A 25,214-nucleotide genomic window follows, 5' to 3' on the forward strand; every position below is an offset into this window, starting at 1 on the left:
CTGCCACCGCAGTAGAAAAGGAACTAAGCAGAATCAAGAGCTGTATCTCATGACATGCATAGATATATTGCCAAAAGTCTTAGCTATGATAGATTCCAGTAGGCCTGAACAGGTGCAAACTCCTAAGTATGATACATAAAGACTATGATGAAAAATAGATATGTTTACCAGAAGTTCAATTAGCTCTGTTCATGCAGAAAGAAAATCCATGGTACACGCGGGTTGGGAAAAGCTTTTTGAGATATAAGAACTACAACTACTAAAAGATGATTGAAAGAAAGAAATTTCACTTAAAAAAAAAGCTTACATGATTTTCTGGTGTAATTTATAGCTCTTGTACTATGTTTTTATAGGTAAATTATGTTATTTAAAATCCAGAATATTGTAGTCGTGCATTAAAGTTTTCTGCTTGCTCCAGTTTCTATTTTTAATAAGAAGATTCAGTTCTGTGAACTGCAAAAGGAAAGAAGCTTGATTTCCCAACATATATATAATAGGTTAAATTGGAAACTGAAAATAGGGATAATGAGAAAATAATTGTTTCTTAATGAGCAAAATATGAGGTAATGCCATTGTTTGCACCAAAGTTATTCAGGCAATAATTTTAAAGGATTTGAACTACATGCATTAAAATAAAAGATGGGGAAAACAACTGAGCCATTGCGCCTCCTAAGGAATCTAGAGTACATAGCAATAAACCTGGATTTCATCTAGTGTTTTATGTATAATTAATTTGTTGGGAAACATTTATAGATTTTACATGTAAACAAAACTGCAACAAGTGGTTCATCAGAAGTGGATCTGATTTTGCTAATGATCCCCACTTCTGAACTTCATGTGAGCCACGTGATTTTGGATTGCAAGCTCACCTACATAAAGTGAAAGTCTGAGAAGACATGCACCCAATTTCATTAAACCATTAATATTAAGGACTTCAAAGCAAAACTACATAAATCAATATTCATATAACCTTGTATTGTTCTTTTTAAAAATGCTTTCTAATGGTGCAAAATGTTTTTCTTTAAATGTACAATTTCTATTTTACTTTTTTGTTTCACTAGGTTTATAATGTTACCCTCATTTTATTGGCCACTCAAATCACCCCCCCCCCGCATTTTTCTGTAATTTTGACCATACATGAATATCCAGATGTCATGCTAGGCATAAACAATAGTACTATTCTCTAAATATATATTTTCCCCAAATTCCCTGTTTCATTTTCATATATTTATTTTATTGAAACACTAAGAACAATTTTCATATTTTTGCTTTCCCCTTTAAGTAGAGTTCTATTATTTAAATGTTCCTGAATGTGCTTTACAGAAGGCATTTTCAGAGCTTCTTTATGACCTAATTTGTCTGTTTGGGAAGGTATTGCATTTCCTTTGCTCAGAGATACTTAGCACTGAGCTAAATGAAATCTAAGACATTCCATCCCGCTGATACTTTATAAAAAAGCACACAGCTGGCAATATACTTTGTAGGTTGTGCTAATGCTTTCTCAGGAAAGTGTAAGTAAATTGAAAATGCTTTAAAGATCATGTTAGTCTTCTTAATTCTAGGTCATTATTGCTTGTTTGATGCACCTATAGAATTTAAAACAATGAAGAGCCCCCCTCTCTGAGGGAGATGGGCCCTTAAGAAATATGAAATATAATAAATAAGTTAATCTACACTAATATTACTCCATAGATTATTTTATTACTGTTACATCTTTTTTAATAGCTATGTCCCCCCCAAATTAATTATACATAAAACACTAGATGAAATCCAGGTTTATTGCTATGTATTCTAGATTCCTTAGGAGGCGTAATGGCTCAGTTGTTAAGGATGCTGTGCTTGTCAGCTGAAAAGCTGACAGCCAGAGTTTGAGACCCATATGCCGTGCAAAGGGGTAAGCTCCTATTCCTTTCCCCAACTCTTGCTCATCTAGCAGTTCAAAAGCATACAAATGCAAATAGATTAATAGGTATAATTTCAGTGGGAAGGTAACAGCATTCCATGCGCCTTTGGCATGTAGCCATGCTGGTCACATGACCACATAAAATGTCTGGACAACACTTTTCCCTTGGCCAAGAAATGGAGATGAACACCATACCCTAGAGTCGGACATGACTGGACAGGGAATAACTTTACCTTACTCTTGATTCAATGAATTCACTGCCAACTGATAAAGAGAATATTGATGTACATGGGGTAGACTTCTGCTAAAAGTAGTTTCCCAATTTTATAGAAATGAAATGATCTTGTTTCCTATGCACTTGTAACATGGAAGAACAATGGGGAAAGGAAGTGGGTTACAGTGTGCACCTAATAACACTACTGATGATGCAGCACAATTTGTTTTGGCTGTTTTGGAATTCATCTTTTTTTTAAAAAAAAATATTTATTATAGTGCCGCCAAATCTGGATATCCTATCCAAAAGAACGCTAGGCACTATTGAGAATTATTGCATGCTGCAGCACTTTAGGTTCAATTTAAACAAGCATTTGAGTAGGAAGAGAGGGTGCCATTGGGGCCTTAGGTTTGATGGTCTTATTAAGCCTGTAGAAAAATCAAAAGTTAATTTTTATCCCTGCTCTTGCATTTATTTTACCCCATTCCTTCTGGACTAAGATTATAAAGATGACATAATTTACCAATTCCAGGGACATGACAGGGCATTACAGGTACTGAGAAGACCTAAAGAAGACAGGAATTCCTTTCCACCATCTTCTGGAACCTAGCAGACTCCCTAATATGTTAGAACTATATATACTAGGCAGTGATGGGATTCAAATTTTTTTATTACTGGTTCTGTGGGCATGGCTTGGTGGGCATGGCCTGGCTTGGTGGGTGTGGCGTGGCAGGGGAAGGATACTGTAAAATCTCCATTCCCTCCCCACTCCAGGGGAAGGATACTGCAAAATCCCCATTTCCTCCCGATCAGCTGGGACTCGGGAGGGAGAGAATAGATGGGGGCGGGGCCATTCAGAGGTGGTATTTACCAGTTCTCTGAACTATTCAAAATTTCTGCTACCGGTTCTCCAGAACTGGTTAGAACCTGCTGAATACTACCTCTGATACTAGGATTCCTAAGTACCATACCGATAATTCTGAGGATTCAGAAGCACCATTTTATAAGGAACTTGATGTTTATTTTAAGACTAATTTAAAGATGAAAAATAGCTAATGACTAAAATACAGACCTGTCTCAGATAACACAATAGGATATATAACTAGAAAACATGAAATTTCTTATGTGTCTCAAGCTATAAGTTATATTTTTTGAATTTTTTCACACTATTGTTTTAATTTTGAGAATATTTTCATATCACTGAATTCAAAAGTAAATATAAAGTGTTTATTAAAAATAAAGCAAATATCAATTCAAGATCAGTAGGTAAAAATGAATTGATATTAACCCTCATTCTCCTCTCAATAATGCCAAAAAACATTTGAATGAGACTTTTAAAACTGAAAAATTTTTCATCAAGTAAACCAAACAAAAGCTCTTAATCCTTAGGCCAGAAACATTAGTCCATCCAAAATAATCTCTAAATGTAGAAATGGAAGCAACTAAATTAATAGCATGTGTGAGAGACAAGTGTTAACCAGTTGAATTCAGCAAACAATTATAATGCAAATCAAGGTGCTGGTTATCTCCCATAAAGTCCTTCATGGCATAAGATCTAATTATTTGAGGAATCACCTACTATATATCTCCTGTAGTATCTACTTGTTCCATACAGCCTCATAGTATTGCCATGCTTTGGGTGCCATCTGTGATGACCCTGGGCTGGGCATGAAAGCAACACAGCTGGATGAAGGCATAACTCCCTTTAATTGCTCCAACTCCCCCCCGGCCCCGAAAAAAGTTCCCACAGTTCACTGTAAGTCCAGGAGCATGCTCCAAACACACACATGCACCTCCACTAGTTCCTGGCTGCTGTGAGTCCAGAGAAGCAGCCAGTTCTAAGAGCAAACACAGTTCAGGAAAATTGGTTCCAGGGAGTCCTTGTTGAATGGACTCCCAGAGCTGTGTTGCTGAGTACTTGCCCACAACCAGGCCAGGCCAGGCAAGCAAGGCAAGTTGAACCCAGGCAAAGCAAGGCTAAGCACAGTAAGACAAGGTGGCAACAGGTCAACAACTGCTTGTTGTTCCAACAAGTGCCTCTCCCCATGTTGTCTCTTATTCCCCAAGTGAGCCTTAATAAGTGAGCTCTCCCCCCAAGCCATCGGTTTGCACTGTGCTGATCCCACCTCTCCACCCTCTGTGCTTGAGGATCAGGTGGGTGAGGCAATCGCTCCACCCCAGAGCTCCATCACTCTTCTGCTCCACTGCCTACTCTTTCCTTCTCCTCCTCCCTCGATCGGTCATCCTGCGCTCTCTCTCCATCACCGGCCACCCCTCCAAGGCCCGAGGGACCCAGGACTGCCTCGTCCTACTCCCCCAGTCTCTCCTTGGGGTCAGAGAGGCTGTGCTATCCTCCTCTGTCAGCCCTTGCTCAATCTCATCCTTCTCCTTAGACCCAGGCTCCATCGGTTAAATAATATGATCTGGTTGAAACCTGTTATGGACTTGCCCTCTGGAACACCATTCCACTTGAGATTCATATGTCTCTTTTCCTGTCCCAGACCCTGGGTCAGAATGAGTGGTAGATCCCTTGTGATGTTTTGGTTGTTTAATTGACTATTGTTTTTCTCCAGACTTTATTTTGGATTACAGTATTTATTCTGTATTTCTATTATTTTTAATGGTTGTATCCTGCAGGTCAACTGAGTGATATGGATTGCTGTAGATAATGAAACAAACAAAAAATAGCATTTACAAAAATACTTACAGCTTTCTATCTCTAATGTGCAGTTTTGTTCATCTAAGGGATATCTTCGTAGATCCATCATGCATGCAGCTGTTGTTGTAATTCTAGAAAAGACAGAGATAAAAACATTTTTTAAATTTGTTCAACCTGGTTAAAGACTGGAAAATTGATGCATCTATTCCATATCACTCAAGGTTAGAGAAAGATATGTATAATTTCAAGAAAGCCCTGTACTAGTTTTGGTTGACTTTAGTCGAACATTAGTTTTGTACTTTATATTTCATATTAACTTCATATTTTCTGTACAGACAAATAACAAAGGGAAAACATGTAACAGTCCAAACCACAGAATTCAGTCTATCAGAATCTATAGAAAACATAGTGATAAGATCGAATTGGTTTGACTGATTCCAGTGAACACATTCCTGAAGGTAATTTGGTACCAAGCCATAAACTACTATTACTACAGGGTATTCAGCTATCTTCAGTTGCATTTCCGGTTTATTTCCATCATTGTGTCTATTCATTCATTTCATTTTCTGTACCTCCTCAGTACCCTAAGGAGCCTATTGGGGTTCTGAGAGAAAGGAAAGTTGCTTTGGGGCAATCTCTGTTTCCTTCACCATCTCATAGTTCTAGAGATTGACAAAAACGTATGGTGACTAGCTCACAATCCTCTCTCACATAAAGACATTTTAATTTATCAGGTTCCTGTAAATTTAGGTTGGCATATGGAGTTAAAAGAGAGAAATAATTGTTTAAGTAAATGTTTGCCAAGTTTGTAGTATCATTTTTCAATTCTAAGAATGTCAGTGATTAATTTGTTCTGTTTGTACAACATCTCTCAGGAGCATAATACCTCTACCCCCAATACAAATTAAATTACAATTACAATTAAATACAAATTAAATTAATAAATAAATAAAATAATTGGAAAATACAGTATTGTCACTTATTTATAATAATTGTTTTAGTATTCTCTCTCAGAGTATAGAAAAATCAGCGAAGGCAAGTAATTATTCTACGAAAACCAATCTGTGGTTTTGGAATTCTTAGAGCAGTATTTTTCAAACTTGGAAACGTTAAAATGTGTGGACTTCAACTCCCAGAATTCTCCAGCCAGCATACAGTATGGAAATATCTTAATCAAATAACATAATACAGGCATTAGCAAGGTTTCTTTGCTTAAATTGTGCAGCTGGCCAGCTGTTTAATTTAAAAAGAACATTGCTATGATTGTTTTTTTCCTCAAAAAGATTGCAATTCATTTACCAAATCTCAGAACATTGGAAACATAGTAAAACTAATGTCCCCTTAAGGTGAGGTTCAGTTCTCTATGGTTTCATAGACATGTCTATGTAGTTATTTTAGCAACAATAGGGAGAGGTTTTCACATTGCCTTCTTTCGGTTGGGTAAAATCCCATAATGCCCTGGAGATTTATAATAATGCCCTGCAACTGTTCCCTTCTTTTTGCCAGGCTCAAGTTTTCTTTAACAAGATTTATTAACAGGAAAAGGGATTAGGTTACAGATATTAAATGAATTACTTTCATTTTTGAATCTAACTTATTTTTCAGCTCATTAGGACAGACATTCCTTCAATTTCTTTCTAACAATCCTTGTCTGAACTGGTTGACTGGCTGGCTGCTTGTTACCTAGACAACTGAGGGATATGCAGGGGTTTGTTAATATTTTCTTAACTGTCTCTGAAATTCTTATTGGGCAGTGAAAACATACAGTATCATTAGATCCCTTAAGTATTTTCCAGAATCAAAAGTTTAAAATACTTCTTTTCTTTTTTAATATAACTACATATTCTAAAACTCCCATTCATTATTTTAAAATAGTACAGACATACATCAATCTCAAGCTGCTAATCAGCAGTCTTCCTACTGATGTATCAGTATATATACTGTATATACTGATACATATATCTATATTTGCACTTGACTGCATTTGATCAGAAGACTTTTATTAGAATCATTATTAGGAATTATCAATGCATAAAGACTGAGTACAGTGATTTTTCTATGTAAAAACAATAAAGAAAACTGCACTTGTAGCTCTGCCCAGCATTCTGCTTCTTGGAAACAACTGTCTTTTTAACAGTTGGATGGGTTGGCAGCAGTCACAATTATAATATATGGAAATTTGAAGACAAAATTTTCTTGTGATTATTTTCTCTCGTGCATGGAGAGATCAGTATTGAAGAAAAATGTTTTGGCTTTTTTCCTATTGTCTTTAATTTGCTGAATGTTGGGAAAAAAATAGAACAATTCTATCTCAAAGCCCCTTGTGAAAAATCTGAGATTTTTTTTTTTCACTATTTGCAACAATCACATAAGTAGCAGTTTACAAAACCCCAAAATTTTATTATTTCAATTTATATTATTCTGGGGTCGTCTCACAGCAACTGCCTTTCATCTCATTCTCTGCCTTAGATAAAAAACATCTTTTATGTGAGGCTTTTTACTTTTAATTAATTTTACAATTTATTTGCAATTTTTACTTTTTCATTTTCTGTTCTGCATTTTTAAAGGTTGTTAGTCCCCTGCAAACTCTTTGAGGATATAACAGCCTCATCTGAAGTGAACAAAGAAATCAAAATATTTAAAGCAACAAAGTCAATTAACATTATTTGTTGGAGTCACTTGACTGATTGGACAGGCAGGCCTCTGAAATTATGCAAACATTTTAAGGGAACATTTCTTGCTAAATAGTGACAGCCTAGGGTTTTGGGTTTTTTAGGTTTTGCCAAAATAAAATAGGTGTTTTTAAATCAAATGCCACACAATAGGCTTCATGTTAAAACTATAATTTCATCCTCATCTTTCCATTTCCGTTGTCCTTTACTTAGTACTTGATAGCTATTCTTCAATTCTGGGACAGCACAGAATCTAAAATCGAACATTTCTTCAATTATTAATGTGGTATGAATGAAGTTTGATTTTAGCAGAATAAATTTATGCCTGGCAAAACACATATAAGTACACAGATCTGTTGCTGGATAATCAGTAAGAGTTGGCCTCACAGCTCTGGGACCATCTGGTTTAAGTGACAAAATAGCTTATTGGCTCAGCTATACCACATTGGAGGTGATAAGCCAAGAGGTGAAGGCAGAAGGAGGTTGCTAGATAATACCCCTGGGCACATGTTCAGGTTATAGATCACATAGAATAAAACTAAACATGTTGCAATATTTTCAGGATCAGACTCAATAAGATTAGCAAGAGTTAAAGGTTTAACTATATATTCTTTTATTTACAATAGGCATTCTATATTCACTGAATATTCACAGATAGAAGCAAGGGAAAGGGTGTAGGTAGCTCCTTATATATACAATGGGTGGAGCTATATGTGGGAGTGGTGAATTATGAATACATTAAGAAGTGAAGAATAAGTTAACCCCTGATACCCTGTTTGTACACTATTTACACATTAGAGAATAAGGCATTTACATCTGACAAATCCCCCTCTAAATGCCGATTCGTTATACAGCACCAGTTACACTCAGATTCAGGACAATACAAAACATACAACTTAGAGGTTAAATATTTGTGCTGCTTAGAAGGTAAAGGCTTTGTCAATATATCAGCTAATTGTTCTGAAGTATCGCAATGCACTGCTTTAATAAATCCATCCTGAGATAATTGTCTCACATGTTTAAATTTTATATCTATATGTCTGGACCTTTGTCCAATGGCATCAGATCTAGATATTTCAATGGCTGCTTTATTGTCTTCATGCATAACAAAAGGTAAAGCAGGTTTTTTCCAAACATCTGAAATTAAATCATTGAACCATACAAGGTTATTTGCGGCTTTGGATAAACAAACATATTCCGCTTCAGTCGTTGAAGTGGCCACTAGTTCTTGTTTACCAGTGTACCAGTAAACTGGACAGTCATTTAAGAGAAATACATAACCAGATGTGCTTTTTCTGCATGAGATGTCTCCAGCCCAGTCTGCATCTGCATAACACGTAAGCTTTGGTTCTTTATTATCATTAGGTTCTAACATTAAACAAAAGTCTAGTGTACTTTTTAGATATCTTAAAATTCTTTTAACAGCTTCCCAGTGATACATTGTTGGTTTGCTGACATGCCTGGATAATAAATTGAGTGGTAAAGCGATATCTGGTCTAGTCCAATTAGATATATAAAGGAGTGAACCTATGATTGATCTATAAAATGTGTTGTCCTTGAATTCGGGAGAAGATTCATCAGTATTTCTTAGAAAGTCAGTTTGCATAGGAGTATCACAAGGTTTGGCATTGTTTAAATTGCATTTATTTAAAAGTTCTATGATCTTATCTCTCTGGGTAAGTTTGAATCCCCTTTTTGTCTTATTAATTTGGACACCAAGGTATTTGTTTACCTTGCCTAAAGATTTCAACGAGAAATGCTCATTTAATTTAGTTACAAAAGTTTCTCTTCTCTCTTTATGTTTTCCTATGTATAAAATGTCATCCACATAAATCAATACAAATTCAATGTAATCATCACCCCTCTTGACAAAGAAACAATTATCAGCAGTGGTAGCGTTGAAGTCCATGGTCTTAAGTACTTTTACTAAACAATCATACCACCGTTTACCAGATTGTTTTAGCCCGTATAAACTCTTGTTTAACAACCAAGTCTCATTTCTGTTTGTGTATTGACTGTGAGGTGCTCTTACGTATATTTCCTTATCTAGTTTTGCGTGTAGGTACGCAGTCTGTATGTCATATTGGAATACATCAAGATTGAGTGCTGATGCTACCACTAGAGCTGTTTTGACACTCTCTGTTCTTACAGTGGGGGAATACGTGTCAGTATAGTCCTCCGGATATTTCTGTGCATAACCCTGTGTAACTAATCTAGCTTTGTATAGGGTATTGCCTCCCTCTAAATTCTTAATTTTATATATCCACCTGGTACCAATAATTGTTTTATCTTTAGGTGCAATTGCAGGTGTAAATACATTTAATCCTTGTAAACTTTCCATCTCTTTCTTCATTGCTAATTCTCATTTTTCTTTTTCTTCGCGAGGAAGTTTTAGCACTTCCTCATATGTATTAGGTGTTGTTGGTTCACCATCCATATGCATTACATAATCCTTGTATTTATTTGGCATTTGATTTCTGGTGTTTCTAATGATTTTTTCGGGTTTACTATCGTTATCATGCAAATATCTTGCTTCCTTTTTTGTTAGTGTGTCTGTCTTTATTTTGTGTTGGCTATTTGTCCAAGTCTTGGTTTTGTTTTTATATTTGTTGATATTTTGCTTTTCTATAGTCCCTTTCTCGTGAGATTTTGTATCTTTATATTTATTTGGGAATATTTCATTAAGATGTAATTTAGACCAGTTGGCTTGTTCATGGAACACAGCTGTTCTGGAGACTATAAATTTGTTATTACCATCAATGAATCTGTACCCTTTAGTGCCAGTCTCATATCCCATAAATCTGAGTCTTCTGGACACATTCTCTCCCTTTCTTCTTAATTGTTTAGGTATGTGTACGTCTGCTGTGACTCCAAATATATGCATGTGTGCTAATTTTGGTTTTCTATTATACATCACTTCATATGGTGTCTTATTTACAATGCTGGACCATGTTCTATTTTGTGTGTAATTTGAATAATGTAAGGCTTCTGACCAGAATTGTTTGCCTAAGCCAGCATCTTCCAATGTGCATCTAATCATGGTTTGTAATGTGGAATTTTTCCTCTCTGCAATCCCGTTTTGGAACGCAGAAAATGGACTAGATGTGTAATGTAACATTCCTTTGTCTTTTAACCATTGGGAGAATTCTTTAGACATGAATTCGCATCCTCTATCTGTCATAATTTGTTTTATTTTGATGTTGTGTTGTGTTTCTATGCGTTTGTAAAATTCTTTAAATTTTTGAAATGTTTCATCTTTGTGTTTTAATGTATAAACAAATCCATAGCGGCTATAATCGTCCACTATTGTCAGGAAGTAACGTTTTCTATAAGTGATTGATGGAGTTAATGGACCAACTAAGTCCATGTGTACTAAATCAAAAATTTTGTTAGTTGATCTAGTAGATTTTCTTGGCCTGGGACTAGTTTTTAGTTTTGTAGATTTACATACTGAGCATTCCAGATAATTTTCACAATTTTTTATTTTAACACCTTCTGCGTGTTCAGTCATTTTTTGTACTACAGGAAAACTGGCATGTCCTAACTTCCTATGTAAGATGTGAGCACACTCATCATGAATTGGTTTACCTATTTTTGGCTTTTTGTCATTGTGTGCATCTGTGTGATCATGAGATATTTTACATTCATCATTGTCACTGTTGCTAACATTCTCATTATCTATTTCAATACAATCTTCCATATTTGAATCAATGTTATGTAACCATTTTTCTTTTGTTATCAGATAAGGTAGGCCTCCTTTAATCATCACAGTGCCTATATTTATTTTATTCTTTTCCAAAGTTGCCTTTCCTTTTGAAAAGACAATGTTAATGTCAGAATCTCTGCTTAGTTTTATGGCACTTAATATGTTATGAGGTATTTCAGGTATTAGTAATACCCCCTCTATTTTTCCTAGACCAGGCAAGGTTACATTTCCTCTACCTAATACTTGAACTTTTTCTTGGTTAGCTACCTTAATTACAAATTTATCTTCTGCAAATGAAGACAATATATTTTTGTTATTAGTGGTGTGATTAGTTGCTCCAGAATCAATAAGCCAATTATTGTTCTCACTTTGCTGTGTGTTAGTGTTGTCTTGTTTATTTAACCCATTCAGTGAACCAGATTTTCTATCCTTTGAATTGTCTCTGCCCCCTCTGTTCTCTCTGTGATTTGGTGGGCTCCTATATCTATGCCTTTCGATGGAAGGCTGTCTATAATCGTATTTGTTTCTGTATTCTGATCTATATCTTTCTTTTAAAAATTTTGGGCAATCTCTTCTATTGTGTTCCCTGGATCCACAATTATGACATTTAAATGTTCCATTATATTTTTCTTGGAAAGCTACTTTCCTATATGGTTTGTGTTCTGTGTGATTGTTAGAACGATTCCTTCTTGAATTATCTTCTGTTATCAATTTGTTGGACAGACTTTCTATGGATAAATATCCTAGATTGATTGTGTCTAAATGTGACATAAAATTGTCCCATGATGGATCAAGTGAGTTGATAATAACACTTTTCATTGTTTGGTCTGAAATCACCTCCCCCCTCAAATGCAGTTCAGCTCTTATTTTGTTCAAAGATATTAAATGCTCACTTATGGAAACCCCTGGTTTTACCCTAGACGAAAAGAAATCTTTAGATATTCTTGTGGTGGTAGCTACACTGTCACTGTGAAACAAATTAAACATGCATTGAATAATTTCTGAAACAGTCAAATTTGGCTTAATGCTGTGATACATTGCAGGAGACACACTAGATATTATTAAGAAAAAAGCTCTATGGTGTAAACAATCTATTTTTAGAGTCCAAGGTCTTTTTGGGGGACTAGTGATAAAAAACAGTAAGCTTTCCTTCATAAAGACAACCTGGAGCTGTTGATACCATTCTTGTAAATTAATGCCATCAACCCTTAGTTTTGGGAAGTCACTGGGTAAATTTCCGACATTATTGGGTCCATTACTTACAACCTGAGGTAGTCCGTGGTCTCGTAAATGCAGAAAATTGCAAAACGGCGTGGGGATGCTCGCTACGAGTCTGCATGGTCTTCTCTCCAGTTCATGTCTTCCCGGACCGTCTGCGTAGTTTCGCGCATGCGCGTTGCCCATTTCTTCTTCGGCGGCGTCGTGGAAGGTTCTCCCCATTGCGGCTTGCTTGCTCTGCTCCTCTTCAGACGAGTCGGTCTCTGGTTCGACTTTGGGAGTCCTGACGACGGTGGCTGCTCTTCCTCTTCTATTGAGGGCGTAGGTGCTTGCTTCGGTCTGCGGCGTAGGGCGGTATCGGCAGGGCTCTCTGGGTTCGGGCGTCAGCGCTCTCGTAGTCAGGATGGGAGCGGGCAGGTCTTGAGGCATTGGCTTGCTCGTTCGTTTCTTCGACATCTTTTTAGTAATTTTTAGTTTTGGCCCAAATGCAGCAAAGAGCGTTTTCATTGCTGATTTTATTTGGTGTTTTGTTGAATCGTCCTCACTTTCTGGTTCTGATTCTTCTGAGGTGTTTGAATCTTCTTTTTCGTTTTCGTTGTCTGATAACATTTTTCGCGCCAGAAATTTTGAATTGAGCTTGCTGATTGGCTCTGCTTCGCTCATCTTGGAGGCCTGTTGAAACCAAGATGGCTGCCGTTCAAATTTTCGCGCGGGATCACCGTTTTTCTTCTTTGTAATGATTTTCTCCGCAATCATTTCACTCACTATTTTTGGGTCTTTAGGCTTTTCATTAGTGATGTTTTTCTCTCTCGCTGCTCCGCTGTTCTTCAGCATATCTTGGAGGTTCGCGATGAGGCTTTCATCATTCTTCTGGCTTTTTAATAGTTTTAATATCTCTGACCTGAGTTCGTTATTCTCTATTTCGATTTCCTCCTGGTCATCAATTATTTCTTCGTCTTCAGTGGTGTATTCTTCGGACTCTCTCGAAATTGCGTTTGTGGATTCGTTGATTATTTCTTGTTCCGTTTCCATTTCTTTGCTGTAGGCCCTGGTGTTGGGCCTATCTTTCTTAGACAATTTAAAGTTTTTTTATTGAGTCAATTAACCATCCTCTGCTACCAGCTTGTTGCAATATTTTCAGGATCAGACTCAATAAGATTAGCAAGAGTTAAAGGTTTAACTATATATTCTTTTATTTACAATAGGCATTCTATATTCACTGAATATTCACAGATAGAAGCAAGGGAAAGGGTGTAGGTAGCTCCTTATATATACAATGGGTGGAGCTATATGTGGGAGTGGTGAATTATGAATACATTAAGAAGTGAAGAATAAGTTAACCCCTGATACCCTGTTTGTACACTATTTACACATTAGAGAATAAGGCATTTACATCTGACAAAACAAATGAACAAATAGAAGACCTTGTTTGAACTGATTATGTCAAGCTGTAGAATGCACTTAGAAAAGTGGGAATCCTAGACCATCTTGATTTCCTCATGAGGAAACTATATATAGATCAGGAAGCCACAAATATGATTTGTTTTTACCTACAAAAATCAGAATCATACAAGCATGGTATACCCTGTGACACACTATGAAGGCTTAACTTATTCTACTTCAGTCACATTATGTGAAGATCTAGCTCTCTAGTGAAGGCTGTAATCTTAGGAAAGGTGGAGGGAAATAGTAGAAGAGGATGTCCAGCAGCAAAGTGAATGGACCCAATTACAGTGAGATGACTACATCATTCAAAGATGAAATAACAGGTTTGGGACAGATTGTCATGGAGAAAAAAATACCTATTTGGAAAGAGAGAAAGAGAGAGAGAGAGAGAGAGAGAGAGAGAGAGAGAGAGAGAGAGAGAGAGAGAAAGAGAAAAGAGAATTGTATAAAATGCAGTTCTAATTTCTGAATTTGCTAAATGAATCCTATTTAAATTTCAGATTAGTTGAATGAAACAAGAGTAAAATATGGTATTCAAACTAGAAACCTTAAATTTAATTATATAAATTAGTATTTTTGGAATTATCCTACTTCTTTTATTCTTGATCCAACTCTTCTTTAAACAGTTTCCATAACAAACTTCTTTAATATTCCTCTAGTATCAGAAATATGCTTTGCAAAATGTTTAGGGCATGTTTTTCTTGCTAACATTACATCTTTATTAGTCTAATAATATTCTAATTTTACTTTACATTCCTTTTCTTCACTGCTCAATTTAATTCATCAGCATTGCCATGCCAATGAAAGCCAAGGAAAACTATGGCTAATAGCTTGCCACTACTGTCAATACAGAATATTTCAGGTTTTTAAACAACTGTGAAGTCCTTCCAAATATTATACATGTTATGGTTCTCTCCTCTTTTTAATAGCCACTGCAGCACAGCTTGTACTTTTTCATTTCATTTCCAGCTGAGTTTACTGAAACTTCCTCTCCAATTAGAAACATGCATCTAAAGCTTAGGATCTTAATTCATACATCTAATAAAGATTGCAGTTCAGAAAAAAATGAATGCTGAAAGGAATGTGTTAATTTTAAAGTGCTACAAGTGTGATTGAGGAAACAAAAAAATAACTGTTGGGCTATACCACATATGTCAGTGAAACAAATTCTTGATGAAAGGGGTTATATAAATCAGGGTTATCAATCTGAAACACCTCAAAATTAATCAAGAATTACAGCTAAGAAAGATAAAAGTTTGTGATTTCATTCATTATTTCTAGATGTGGATAGTTCCAAAAATCAGTGAGGAGATATAAAATTTGTGGCACATAGAAGATTGGAAAATATTTTCACCTAAAAAAATTCTACAAGAAAGATGGGAAAAAAATTTAAAGCAAAACAAAAAAAAAAGTTTTTTTTTTTAGCCAGCTACAAGAAATGTTTGGAAGCTATGATGTTTCCACCAAATGAAGTTTTATAAATTAACTAACTACTGACAAGGTGTCCAAGCTTCTATAATTGTCTATTTTGTTATGTGAGTTTGTAAACAACTGCACCTAAATAGTAAATATATGCTCAAATTTGAAGAAAGATGTGCCATGTAAATATTTTATTGGTCTATGAGTTCACGGAAGCATATTGCACAAATCACTTAGGGATTTATCCAAACATATTGTATAATTGGAGCTGGGGTTTCTTCAACATTTGCCTGTAACTTGATATGCAAACATGACAGGTATGTAGATAATAGAATATGTAAGAGGTATAAATAATTAGGGCACCATCCCTGAGCAGCTTCCCCCCCCCAATTATTTTCCTATACCTTTGTATTGCCTCATGTTTTGTCCTAACTGATTAGTATGCTGGAAAAAATAGCATGGGGTTTAACATAAAAGGATGCTACATACAGAATTCCACTTGACACACTGAATTGCCAAATATTTTCCAAGGTCTATTACATTTAATTTAATAGCATCTTTGCAGACAGGTAGATTCATATTCTCAAGAAGTAATTGGATTTTTCAGCAGCAGCATCAACTCATATAGCTGCAATCTATGGACAAAGGAATACTAAGAAATTTTCAAATATTTACATCCTCAAAATAATCTCTAGAGAATATTTTGTCTGAATTATATAATGAATAGCCTCCTGATATTGCATTCATAAATAAACACTAATGACCTAAACTATCATCCATTTATGAACAAATGTTTTCATAGCTCATCCTTGGGCAACTGTCAGTTCCATGGAAAGAAGAAGAGACAAAGGTTTTAGAAAAGAATTCATTTCTGAGTTGGAATACTTCAAAGCAACTTCAGTTTTAGCCACTGCAATTTCTTTTGCCTTCCTTAGAGCAACTTTAAAACAAGGTTATTTAAATATCCAAAAATATGGCCATTAGAAGAAGTAAGACTGAGCAATCTTTGAATGATTATCTTACTTTGCATTTTAGAACTTTAAACATAAAAATCTAAGACAGCAAATATTACTAGATACAAGGCCTGAAATTACAACTCTTATCTCCTGCGTGGAATTTCCTACATTTGCATCTATAAAACCACTTTGAAATCCATACACATAATAATATAGATGGATTATTTGAGACTCTAGAGAGATAATGATGAGATGCTGAATGAGATGAAAAGCTTATCAAAAAGAGTTCTGTAATCCTACAGTCTATAGTATTAAATCTTTTTTTTTCTGAACCAGCTTTGTCAGGCTGTTTAGTGGAATTGCTTACATGGCTTCTTAAGTTTTAACAAACCCAATCCTAATGCTCAGTGCATGCTTTTAGTCTAATTCATATTTTATTTACAAAGAGGAAAAACAATTTACCATAAAAACATATACCAATAGAACATTTTCTTGTAATAAAAGTATTGTAGCATCTTAAAGACTATCAATCATTTTTCATATAAGCATTCACATTTTTGTGAAAGTAGACATAAACCAATGTAAATTTAATTTCCAGGTACCACTTGCTTTTTTGTTGATTGATTTTATATTTTATGTTAGACTTTTAACTTTTAATAGTTAGAAGTTGTAGAGCAATATTCACTACCACAGTGAAAAGAAACATTTGAGAGTACTTCCAGATACATGGTTTATAGAACTACTAAACAAAATATATTTGCAGTTGGCTTGCAGTTCCTTTCTGGCAGATTTTCTGAATAAGAAAAAATATAGTAGTAGTAGGAAACTATGTATCAATTACAAATACATTTCCAGTGAGAATTCATGGAGAAATAGTCATTCCTGAAGGAGCAGGGACAGCATAATGGCAGAGATAGGTTCTAAATCAGGGGTGTCAAACTCACGGCCCGTGGGCTGGATGTGTCATGTGCTGGCCACCTCCACCCTTGTTTTAGCGAAGGGGGATAAAGTTGTGATACATCACGTGATGAAAACATGTCGTGAGTTTGACACCCCTGTCCTAGATTCTGGTAGTGCAGTCTCTGCAGAAAAAGAAGAGATCATGAGATTGCCCACAGGTAATCTAAACAGCTGCTCCTCCTGAATAGACTGCAGGAACTGAAGTTTTTGTGCTTAGCTAGGGAGTTGAGCGGCTGAGAGTTGAGGGATTTCAATCAAGCTTGCAGCCATAATGCAACCTATATAGATGTAAGGCTCACCTGAGCCCATTTCTTAAACAGTTTTAACTAACTAATTTATAACTGAAGAGAGAGTAGCAGGATAAGAAAATTTCACTTGGTGAATCAATGTTCTTTCAGGATTACAAAAAGAAAAAGGGTTTTAAAGATTTAAAAAACTTTTGTCCAAAAAGAACTTAACTAGAAGAAGGTACAAAAAAGTTTAAAATGGATACAGGATACATTTATTTTTAAAACTTACTTTTTGGTGAAAGTTCTTTTGAACAGATTGGAATTAAAATAGAGAAATAAACTGGACTTTGTGGAATTTTCTTTTGTTTACCATTAAGAAATGCAGACAACTGACGGATATTACAAAACAAAAATATAAAGATAGAGATGCTGACTGTGAGCCTGACTGTAACTGTAACTCCTGCTATTTGATATAAAAAAAATTAAGGGTACAGGAAGACAAAATAGGGAAAAAAGGAAGCTTATTTGAGAAACATTCATTTTAAGGTAATAATATTATAATGGCAACCACCAGAAAAGCTGTAAAATTAGTAGGGGGTATGGATATATAGAGCAACCTGCAGTGAGAGGAATTACACCACATTCGATTCAGAAAATATTTGAGCAACTGAACAGTAAGTTAGCTGAATCACTTGATACTAAACTGACAGCTTTTGAAAGAGAATGGATGAAGGATGAAAGAGGAGATGAAATAAGAACTTAAGAAGATGAAAAGGTCTGTGAAACGACTTTCTGGAGATGTAAAACAAATTGGTGGAAATTTTGGAGAGTAAAGACAGAAGTTATGGACATAGTTGGAAAGAAAACTAAATAATTTGGCTCTATTGGAATTGAGAGAGAAGGAATTTTATTTGAGATTTAGAGCAATTCCAGAACATTCTGATAAAGATATTGGGAAAAAGTTTATTAAAGCTTTTGCAAATTTTTTGGATTTGAATGAGAAGGCTATAGAAAAAAGTTGATAAACTCTATACAATAAATACAAGGTTTGTGAGGATAGGAAAGGTTCCAAAGGATTTTTGGTATACTTTGTGAGGAAGAACAAGAGATCAAATTTTGCAGCTGACTGCAAAATTATCAAGACTGAAGATTGATAATACAAATGTAATTGTTCTTAAAGAAATTTATTAGAATCTTGCATGAGAGAAAAAAGTATTCTTTTTCTTTCCTGAGAATTAACGCAGAAGATTCAATTTTAATGGGACAAATTGGAAGATGTGATTTTTATTTTTAAAGAGGAGACATTTTGACTGATTTTGATTCTGTCCAAAAGGCAAGGAAAATTCTTGAAAAATTTAAAGAGGAATTCAAATAGAGGTGTCAGATGAGACTACAAAAAAATTCCAACAAGTGCAACAGAAAACTGAAAGGATAGTACTGATCTAGGCAATACAGGAATAGATTTTTGTAATTTTTTTGGCTTGATTATGGATTACAAATGCTTAATGTAGATTATAAACATAGCAAATGCTCCTCAAAAGAGAAAAAAGATAATTATTTAAAAAAGTTAAAACAAGATATAATTTCCTGAAAATATATTAGGGAAAATAATATAAAATATTTGACTTATAACCATTTGGGGATATAATTTATTTAAGCAGGAACAAAAAAAAAAAAAGGAAATAAAAAGAGTTGTTATATATATATATATATGCAAATTCCCAACTAAAACCAGAATTTGTATTGACTGATGAGCACAGTACAACTGTTGGGGAGGAAGTTAATTTGCATGAGAGTAGGATTACTGGGAATTTATGCCCTAAATTAGGATAAAGTAATGTTCTGTAAAGGGCTTTTGGAGATATTAATATGTTTCTCTTATGAAAATTAGTGTCTGATAGGAATTGGAATAGCAATAGCAAAAGAAATATCAATAGCACTTTACAGTGTCCTCTAAGCGGTTTTTCAGAATCAGCATATTGCTCCCAACAATCTAGGTCCTCATTTTACCGACCTTGGAAGGATGGAAGGCTGAGTCAAACTTGAATCACTCAGAATCAAACTTCTGGAGTGAGCAGTGAGTTAGCCTGCAGTATTGCATTCTAACCACTGCGCCACCACAGCTCTTTTGAGGGATCTCTAAGTAGAATAGAGTGATCTCCTCACAGTGGGCTAGAACTTCAGATATTAAAATCACTCAAGGCAAATTACCAAAAGTTTTCTTAGATTCGAAGAACAATTTAGGGCTGGTTGATATATGGAGACAGAAAAATGGCAATTTGAGAAAGCACAGTTATTTTTCTGAAAGTCATGGATCCTTTTCCAGTACAGACATAAGTTTGATTTCAAAGAACATGGCTACTAAGGTTTCTAAAGTAGAGATATTTCAAAAGACTTCTTTGAATCATAATTCTGTTATTTTGTTTAATCAGATTGTTGGGGGCAATATGCTGACTCTGTAAACTGCTTAGAGCGGGCTGTAAAAGCACTATGAAGCAGTATCTAAGTCTAAATGCTATTGCTATTTTAATTTATAAAATAAAATTTAGTACTTTTAGATGGAGACAAAGCAAAATGTTGCTACAAAAAGAAACAATAGTGTAGGAGCTCTTTTGGATGATATAAAGAGAAAAAAAGAAGAAATTTCCAGAAAAGAAAAATATTTTTCAACAAATTAAGCTCTTACAATAACATTTATCTATGTTAAGAGATATTCTCACTGGAGAAGAGCCTAATGTTGGGAACGATTGAGGGCAAAAGAAGGAGGGGAATGCAGAGAATGAGGTGGCTGGATGGAGTCACTGAAGCAGTAGGAGTGACCTTAAATGAACTTCAGAGGATGGTAGAGGACAGGAAGGCCTGAAGGAACCTTGTCCATGGGTCAAGGGTCCCAACCGTTGCGATGGGTCGGACTTTGCAAATAACAACAAAAAATTATAAGAGTATGAGAAATGGAAATAAAAAATGAACGGTGCAAAGCAAAGAAATAGTAACAAAGTTTACAAATAAATCAGGGGAGTGCCTGGTATATAAATTATGAAAAGAAAAAGAAAAGAAAATGTTATTGAAATTGCAAGAGGGAGATATTGTATTAGTGGATAACACAGCCATACAAAAAGCATTCTATCAATATTATTTAAACCTGTCTAAAGGAAGTGGTATTTCTGTAGAGATAATTGATCAATGTCTAAAGAAACAAAATTTAGCAAGGATTACAGACGAACAGAGACTAATTATAAATGGACTTATAACAAAAAGGAAAGTTTTTGAAGCTGTAAAAAAGATTAAATGAGAAAGGTATCTGGACCAGATGAATTAATAGGTTATTACTATAAATGTTTTGATGATGAACTTTTGCAAACTTTACAAAATACTATGAAATCAATCTTGCAAGGAATAAAGATGCCAAAGAATTGGAAACAGACCAATATAGCACTAAAACCAAAGAGGCACAAAATTAGACTTTAACAATGATTTTAAAAATGTTGGAGGTTTCATGTTGAGAATATAGAATAGATATAAACTCAGACTGTGCCCAAAAATACCTTTGTGGCTCTCAACACAAAAAGCATTTTATATATGAGAAATAATAAGCAAAAACAAATGGCTAACTTATGGTAAGTACAGGAATTTTGTCAACGGAAATATAAACTTAAATCAAAAGAACTAGTAGTAGAGGACATGGTTGCCAACAGTTTCTTATTTATAGCTTTCAGAAAGATTTAAAATAGACAAAAGAGCATATGGTTTTGAACATTGTGAGACTGAGTCTGAAACAGAATTGTGTACAAATGATAATATGTAATTACTAAAATGTAAAAATATATTGAAATTTGAAACAGAAGAACAAGTGAAAGAATGTATAAAAAACATTTTGTTTATAATACACAGATTGAACAATGGATACATATGTGGTTGAAAGAATTGAAATTTACACTGTTTTATAAAAATTATCTTAAAGATAATTTTTATAAAATGATGTGCTGTTGGTATATGCCGCCTGAGAAATTGTCTAGAATGTATAAAGGCACTTCAATTTTATACTACAAATATGAATTACAAGAAAGAATATTTTATCATAGTTGATAGACTTGAAAAAAAGCTAGAAAATTTTGTATTCATATACACACGTGATTCAGAGGATTTTAAAGTTTATTAAGCCCTGTGTATAATGGAGGAATGGTTGGTGAAGATGAACTTGCTGAGATGGCTAAATTGACTTCTTTGTTGTTAGTTGCAAAGTTGTGTTTGACCCATTATGACCCCATGGACAATGTTCCTCCAGGCCTTCCTCGAGTCCATTTAAGCTCACACCTACTGCTTCGGTGACTGCATCCTGCCACTTCATTCTCTGTCGTCCCCTTCTTCTTCTGCCCTCAATCTTTCCCAGCATTAAGCTTTTCTCCAGTGAGTCCTTCCTCCTCATTAGGTGGCCAAAGTATTTGAGTTTCATCTTCAGGATCTGGCCTTTTAAAGAGCAGTCAGGGTTGATCTCCTCTAGAACTGACCGGTTTGATCACCCTGCAGTCCAAGGGACTCGCAGGAGTCTTCTCCAGCACCAGAGTTCAAAGGCCTCAATTCTTTGGCACTCAGCCTTTCTTATGGTCCAACTTTCACAGCCATACATTGCAACTGGGAACCATACATTGACTTCTTTAGATCATAGAAAAGATAATGTCTATATTTATTGCTGACTGGAACTCTTCTTCTGAACTGGCCATAAAATTGTTGATAAGCCAAAGCAACTAGCCATGAATATTAAAATGTTAATAATAAAGACAAGTAAAAATTTCAAAGTCCACTTCTGAAATGTTTCGTTACCTCTTATCCAAAAAAGTAACCCCTCACCGAAATCATCAACTAAACACAAGCCTTTGCTTGCCTTTTATCAGCATAACTTGCCCATTTTATTTTTTCCTTTTTTTCAATTATCCTGAAAGATACAATGCTTCAGTGGAGTAAGAAGCTTCATCCAGTCAAAACTTCCAGAGCTGACACATATAACTGCAGCCCGAAGCTTTTATGGGGTGGTGGTGGTAGTATCAGTACTTCATATTTATGCTTTTAACAGTCTATAAGTGTCAGGAAAGAGGAACCATGATATTCCATGTCCAAAAATAGTTTTATGAAAATGCATAATATACACATAGTTAAAATGCTATTTTCTCATTGCTCATGGGGCCAGCAGTCAGGAATGGGTTAACTCTCATCTGATGTCCATGGACCGAGTCTGCAAGCTGATAAGCTCCTCCCCTTCCTACTGCTTTCTAGCTTTCAGACTCGGTCTGATTTGGACAGGACACAGATCGCTGAGCTGCCCATTCTAAATTCCTTTGCTTCCTTTATTTGGTTGAGCCTCCTTTGAAATTGCTCCCTTTATTTTAAGTCGAGCTTGCCAGCGTGAAGGGTTTTGCACCCAAGCCTGCTGAAGGCCCAATACTGCTGTGAACCACTCGTGGTTCCTGAAGCCTCCCAGCGTCACTGGTAGCAGACTCCAGTTGTTCCAGCGGGTTGGTCTTTAACCGACTTCCGCTGACGTCCCTGACCGATCCACAAGACGTGCGGTTGCAGGAGCCTCCCAGCATTGCTGGAGGCAGGGTCTGATTACGTCCGATTACGTCCTGGGTCAGAGTTCCTCCTGTCTACCGCTGAAGGCTGTGGGGGTCCGCGGCGCTCTGTTGGCTGACAGGCTACTGGAGCAGTGTCTCCTGGGCTTGGCCCATACGTCTGCCAGCTCTGCTTTTGGATTGGAGACCTTCAGACCTCCCTTATCGCATGAAACCACCAGGAGCAGCGACTCCAAGCCCGATGTAGCCGCATGAGTGATTCAAAGAGTGGAGTTGCAGCTGGCTCTCCTCTCGAGCCGCCTTTTGGTTCCAGGCCACTCAGCTTTCCCTTCGTTTGCCCCGGCCGCCATTTTGGGATCACCATGTGTATCGTTAGAGGCCTAGTTCACCTCAGCCTCATTCAAAATGGCCACCACCCAGCCGGTTAAGGCTTCAAGGCATGGCTTGCAGGATACGGAGGTGGCAGGGACTTCACATCCAGTCCCTACCAAACCAAGCAAGAAATCTGCCACCTCCACTAAGGCGGCCAGTTCTGCTTCTGCTCTGGCTAGGGAGGAGCTCAAGTGCCATAAGGCCATTGAGCGCATGATACAAAAGGCCCTCAAGGATGCTTCTTTAAAGCAGCTGGTTCATCCAGTCCAACCTTCTGAGCCTGCTACTCCCCCATCGGGGGCAGTACCGGTCCCACAGGCCTCCATCCCGGCCTTGTCCCCGAATGGGGACCCCTCCACCATTTTTGGCCAGGAGGGAGTCAATGAAGCTTTGTTTGGGCCCCAGTCAGAACCATTTCCTCCCAGGGCCTTATCATCACTGGGGCAACAGGCAATCCCAGCTGTGGCTAGTACTTCCCAGGTTCCAGAACAAGAAAGGGATGGGGTTATTATTTCACCAGAGCTGACTTCCTATATTCAACAAACCATTCAACAGGGCATTACCTTAGAGCTCCAGCGCAGGACCTCATCCTGGGTGTCAAATTCTGCTAACTCCCAAGTTGATGTGGAGGGATCCCATTTGTCAGCGGATCAGGCCCAGGTTCAGGCCCATGCACCCTCCAATGTCTCTTCTGACCGAGATTCCTTGGTAATTATATGCTCTTTTTGGGATACATCAAATATATCCCCAAAAGAGCATATCAATTGGCTCTATTTCAGCATCATTTGTCAATGGCACAATATTTTATTTTCTAGCCAAACAATTCCCATTATAAAATATTATAACACTTGTGATTATTAAAAGTAACCACCTTTCTTTATAATGGAAAATATTATTGAATTAGTTCCATCTTAAAACGAAGAGATCCATAGAATATAGTAGCTACAAATAAACAACACTTGAGTTTCATGACTGCACTCTAAATTTTGTTTTCTTCATATGTAGATGAATCTCACTTGATACACTTTTAAAATATGGCACTGTAGAAAATTATGGTATGGAAGTTCTTTTCAGTATTGTTCTATGACACATTGTAGTATACAGTAATTTCTTTTAGCATTGGCATATATTGGTATTAGAACTATAGAGCTGATTGCTGATGACATTTGGAGATCTTCCTAATCATACCATTTGCTCTAAAATATACATTTAAAAATGATAGGATAGGTGCAAGAAGAAAACACGGTTAACTTTTAATTGTTCAAGTTGTTTTCAATATATCAAAGCTGTGTTGGTAAAAATACTTTTCCTTTTTTGGAAACTGTTCAATGTAAGTTCCTCAGGATTTTCTCAGGGGTATCTCAGTGCGTCTACAGTACAAGATTCTGATTGTAGTAGTTCTCAGTTCAGTGGAAGCAGAAATGATGACTTACTGGCTTAACATGACATTCTTCTCTGAAAATCTTGCTCCACTGCTGCCACTAGATAATGTTTATTCAACTTGGAAGAACATGATGGAGAAATTATTATACATACCGGCCTACCTTATAACATACCTGTATTCTTTGTGACTTCCCAAAGCTAAAACTTTGCTAGATAGGAAGTAATAGATTTTCATTAACAGAGAGATAATGTTAGGAATTTTCTCCTTTTTTGGTAAGGGAACTTAAGTAAACCTTTGGTCCTGGCTAAATATCTATAGAATCTTATTACTAGAAAAATATTATAGGGTTTTTACCCTAGAAGATTTTAACATACTGTCTTTAACTGTACTGGAACAAAGGTACCAATATGTTCATTTTTCAGACAGTCCTGTCCCTGATACTCAGGAGCAGATAACTCTCTTGACCCCATGCTGCTGTAATGATTTTATGGTGAAATTTTATGATGAA

General features: G+C 36.0%; 1 protein-coding gene across 16 annotated transcripts in view; it reads right to left on the reverse strand.

Moving 5' to 3' along the window:
• GABRB2 (gamma-aminobutyric acid type A receptor subunit beta2) overlaps window positions 1-25,214 on the reverse strand; it is a 321,436-nt gene that overhangs the window by 61,009 nt on the left and 235,213 nt on the right. For all 16 annotated transcript variants that reach the window (XM_087887361.1, XM_087887359.1, XM_087887354.1 and 13 more), the window contains one exon: window positions 4,825-4,907. In XM_087887361.1, the coding sequence (XP_087743487.1) occupies window positions 4,825-4,907 (83 nt within the window). The remainder of the gene's footprint in view (window positions 1-4,824; window positions 4,908-25,214) is intronic.

The sequence above is a fragment of the Pantherophis guttatus genome, chromosome 2 (genome assembly GCF_059756535.1).
Source record: "Pantherophis guttatus breed Tessera chromosome 2, ASM5975653v1, whole genome shotgun sequence".
NCBI classification, from domain to species: domain Eukaryota; kingdom Metazoa; phylum Chordata; class Lepidosauria; order Squamata; family Colubridae; genus Pantherophis; species Pantherophis guttatus.